The 4,687-nt window shown below is 45.5% G+C and overlaps 2 protein-coding genes across 2 annotated transcripts in view; both read left to right on the top strand.

Moving 5' to 3' along the window:
* Positions 1–4,687, top strand: part of LOC109322697 (aldehyde oxidase 3-like) — a 71,166-nt gene that overhangs the window by 51,869 nt on the left and 14,610 nt on the right. The window contains exons 28-31 of the mRNA XM_019553801.1: positions 297–425; positions 872–946; positions 3,093–3,145; positions 3,769–3,883. Of these exons, the coding sequence (XP_019409346.1) occupies positions 297–425; positions 872–946; positions 3,093–3,145; positions 3,769–3,883 (372 nt within the window). The remainder of the gene's footprint in view (positions 1–296; positions 426–871; positions 947–3,092; positions 3,146–3,768; positions 3,884–4,687) is intronic.
* The window catches only part of BZW1 (basic leucine zipper and W2 domains 1), a 37,333-nt gene continuing 35,647 nt past the window's right edge, over positions 3,002–4,687 (top strand). The window contains exon 1 of the mRNA XM_019553804.1: positions 3,002–3,007. The gene's annotated coding sequence lies outside the window, so the exon portion shown is untranslated. The remainder of the gene's footprint in view (positions 3,008–4,687) is intronic.

Here is a 4,687-nt window from a genome sequence, read left to right as displayed (position 1 = left end):
TAAGGTGGGGGAAAGGGCCAGAGGAGGAGGAAGAAGCTGCAGAGGGAAGGTTGCAGGCAAGAGGCTGCTGTGAGTCTGACTGTGGCCTGACCTGGGCTCATGGTCAGTCAGAGCCACAATGGCCACCTGCCCCCACCCTTACTTTGTGCGCGAATCTAAGATAAGGGTCCTTTCCCCCCATGCTGACAGGGGGAGATTTTTCTTAGATTCAAATAAACTTTATATATTGTCTTGACTTCTGCCAATTCTGTAAGCCTCTGAGGGACCAGATGCCATTTTGTTTATTTCCCATACAGGTTGCCAGCCGTGAATTAAAAGTACCACTGTCATACATACACTTGTGTGAAACAAGTACAACAACTGTACCTAATGCATTAATCACAGCAGGATCAGTTGGATCAGAAACCAATGGAAAAGCAGTCCAGGTCACATTTATTATGAATTATTATTGTTGTTGTTTCTTTCAAATAACTAATATTGCTCTGAGTGTTTACACCTCTTCCACATATATCTTGTTTTCACTTACACTGCTGCAAACAAGGTATGCATCATGCAGATCCAGTGGTGTTCAATCCACTGTACAAAAAACAAAAACAAGAGCCAGGCTCTCTCTCTTCTCTTTGGAGACGGTTTCAGTTGTACAGTGGTGTGAATATAGCTCAGTTAAACCAGAGCAGATGCCACTACTGGTCCCTGGTAAGTGCTGCCTTTGTGCTGTCCAGCTGGAAGGCAAGAAAGGTGGGTTTAGATGTTCAGGGGCAGGAGCAGAAAGATCATCATCAGAATGAATCTCTCTCACAAATCAGAGCTCACTGTTGCTGGATTCATCCCCTTGGCTCTATTCATCGTTCTCTATTTGTCCCCTCCCCAGGATGCTTGTCAGATTCTGCGGAAGCGCCTGGAACCCATCATTCAGAAGAATCCTGAAGGCAAATGGGAGGACTGGGTTAGTGCTGCTTGTTTATCTTCCTACAGGCCTGATAACTCCATGGATGAACTAGTGGTATTTAGCCCCAGCCCATAGTGTGGAACTGCAGTGCCCCGGGGCAGCTTGGGGAGGAGTTGTGCCTCTGTAGGGGCTGCACAAGCTGATCCCCCAGCATGACTGGCCAGGTCTTGAAACTGTCTCTGTGTGAGGTGTCCTTGTGCCATTTCTTACACACCCAGAGTAGGTCCAGGGCTAGACAGGTCCACTATTGGATGCAAATAGATACTGGACTGTCATCTGACTCCAGCAACATGGATGCATCAGCTGTTCAGTGCTTATCAGAAATACCTTCTGGAGAAGGAGGCCACACAACATTATTGGAAAGGAAGTGGTGGCATCTGAGACAGCCTTTCTGCATAGGCATAACCCTGTGAAAATTGTGCTGTTTCAAGCAGCAAAAGTAAAACACTTGTTAATAGATATATTGTTATATGCTGATGGCTTCTAAATGCTCCAATGCTGTTATCATCCACATGGATTAAGAGCTTTTTGAACCCTGCCACCATCATTCTGTTCACTGCCAAAGGCAGGCTTCACTAGTGAGCTATCATCCAAAGTACTTTTCCCCTTTGGGTAGCCTTGGCTAGTTAAGTCTGGGCAGGGTATTGGTTTTTCTCTCCATAATTCTTGATGGTGCTATGGATGCATCTGCCTCAGCTCCCATTACACCATGTATGATGAGCTTTCTCCCTTCCTGCAATGACTCCCAGTATATCACTACATTAGTTTTGTCATAGGGTTTGAGGCATCTCTAAGTCATTTTTCACCTGCCTTTCCATGCCGGTTAACTTCATCAGCTTTATTTTCTTCAGCAAATGCCAAGTATTTCCCCCATGTATCAGTGCTCATTGAACACAAATGCCTTTAAAATCCCACTTCTCTCTCTGTGGAAAGGTAATTGGTTCTTCATACTTGTTCAGGCTCTAAAATATTACTAAGAATAGCTGGGAAAATATTTATATTGCAGAAATGCTTAGAATTCCTCATCATGCTGGGTGCTGTACAACCATAGAAAAGAGGCAGTCCATACCTGACAGGGCTTGCAAGCTAAAGAATACATATTCAGGAGGTTTCTTCATCTTATCTCCTTGGTTTGAAATAGATCATAGTTTCTAGGGTCGGAAGGGACCTGAGTAGATCATCTAGTCCAACCCCCTGCCATGGCAGGAAAGAGTACTGGGGTCAAACGACCCCAGCAAGGTGTTCATCTAACCTCCTCTTAAAGACCTCCAGAGTAGGAGCTAGCACCACTTCTCTTGCAAGTTGGTTCCAGAATTGGTTCATAATGCACCAATGCATTTTAATCCATGAATTAGCCATGATATTGAAATCAATAGAATTATTTTGTATCATGTATACATTTTGTAAAATGTGTAAATATTTCCAATTCTTTTCTGCAGAAAAGCAAGAAGTGCAGTAAAACCAGCCTGTGATCTAGTTGTGGGGTGCAGAGAAATGGGAGCAAACAGTTCCTGGTTCTCTTGCACTGACTCCCTTTGGCTGCCTATACATGTGCTTGGAGATAGGGAGGGGGGTCTTTTAATTAGAGCAGTTCTCAGGCCACCACTCTAATTAAAACACCATAATGTCACGTGTGTTAAGCCCCTGTGTGTTTAAAAATGGCCATGAGATGCTTTATCTAAACTTGTTTGGCAAGGTTTAGCTAAAGCACCCATGGCCATTTTAAAATGTGTGGGGGCTTAATACACATAATGCAAAAATTAGAATGCAAAGCAGACAGCAGATTAATCAAATCTGCTCCAACATGTTCTAATTAGAACGTGAAGCAGCATGTGTCTAGGCACCCTCTGTGACCATAGCAGGTCAGTTAAGCCTGATGTGTATTAGAAGCCCTGCACATCTGTAACTATGCTGAACTACAATTGACCTATTTATGCCAAGGCAGCCAATGACTGTCAATCTAGGGAAACCAACTGTGATACCTCTTGGGCAGCTCTATTGTGTCATTCCTCAGTTGCAGAAGGAATGGAAAGGTTTTAGCTTTGGGCTCCCTGACTTGTTTGTTCTTATTGTTTTAACATAAAAAAAGTCATTTGCTTCTCAGAAATGCGTATTTGTATGACAATAAATATATCCATTGCAGATTAAGGAAGCTTTCCAGGAAAGCATCAGTCTTTCGGCTACTGGCTATTTCAAGTAAGGAATGCTCCCCAGTCTGCCTGAAATTCCTGGCATCAAGGATCACAGTTATGGGCCCGGATTATGGGCCCAGCAAGGATAAAATTCTCCCCATGCACCCTCTCTAATCCTTTTCCTGTCTCCTTTTCCTCCTATGCTGAATGCTAAATCCTGGACACAGCAGAGAGCCCAGTAAAGAAGCTGTCTGCTAGGGAGACTAGACTCCAGCACAGGAAAGGTGTCTCCCTCTGAGACCATACTAAGTAGCTGCTACTGCCATGTGAGGTGTTTGGGTGGGTTCATGTACTTTTTCCAGCCTCCCATCTCTGCCACAATTGGGCACAGGGACCCTACAAGGAGCTGTGCTCTGTGGCACCCATAAGTCTTTGCCTCCACACAGGCTCCTACCCTCTGTCCCCCTCCCCCTTCTGCTGCCATGGACAACAGACAACAGCAATACAACATTCAGGGTCTTCTTCACCTGGGGAAATACTGTGAAAATAGACAACTGCCAGCAGATCATTAACTAATTGCTGTTATGTGATTTACATGGCAATGTGCTCTCTTGTGAGAAGGGAGGAGGTAATATATATAGAATATTACTGTTCACTCGGTCTGAAGGACGGTCTTGTTTCCACCAGAGGCTACGTTACATATATGAACTGGGAAAAAGAGGAAGGCCATGCTTTTCCATATTTTATTTTTGGAGTTGCTTGTTCTGAAGTTGAGATCGACTGTCTGACAGGAGACCACCAGGTAAGTAGCAAATGTTCTTTTGTGAACTTAAGTACAAACGGGTTAACCTCCCCCGGTGTTTCACTCGTTTTGATGATTTTTCCCCGTGCTTTCTTTGCTAAGGCAGAAGAAATGGTGTTTGCTAAATGTTCTCTGGAAACTGCTAAGCAATGTTAAATGGCTTGGTCCTCTTTGGTCTAATTTGTTCATAGAATCATAGAAAATGAGGCCTAGAAGGGACTTCAGGAGGCCATCTAGAATCATAGAATCAGTGAGTCGGAACAGACCTAGACAGATCATCTAGTCCGACCCCCTGCCACGGGCAGGAAGGAGCACTGGGGGTGGCAGGGGTCATAAGACCCCATCCAGGTGCCTATCCAGTCTCCTCTTGAAGCTCTCCAGGGAAGGTGAGAGCACCACCTCTCTGGGAAGCCTATTCCAGGCTCTGGCCACCCTTACAGTGAAGTAGTTCTTCCTAATATCAGATCCACCCACTTCTCTAACCTATCCAGGTCTGCCTAGATGTGGTCCCTGCCTGCCAGTGTATTCACTTTACCCCACAGCTTGGTGTCATCAGTGAACTTGAACAGGGTGCTCTCCATACCCTCATCCAGGTTGCTGATGAAGATGTTGAACAGCACTGGCCCAAGAACCGAGCCCTAGGGGACTCCGCTGCCCACACCCTCCCAGGGTGACATCAACCCGTCCACTACCACCCTCTGGGTTCACCTCTGGAGCCAGTTTGCCATCCATGTGACCGTGCATTCGTCAATGCCACAGTCCCTCAGCTTGCCCACCAGAATTGGGTGGGACACTGTGTCGAAG

Source organism: Crocodylus porosus, unplaced genomic scaffold, assembly GCF_001723895.1.
Source record: "Crocodylus porosus isolate Cpor-Errol unplaced genomic scaffold, CroPor_comp1, whole genome shotgun sequence".
Taxonomy (NCBI): Eukaryota; Metazoa; Chordata; order Crocodylia; family Crocodylidae; genus Crocodylus; species Crocodylus porosus.
Note: the sequence above shows the minus strand (reverse complement) of the source record. Positions and strands in the feature narration are given on the sequence as shown.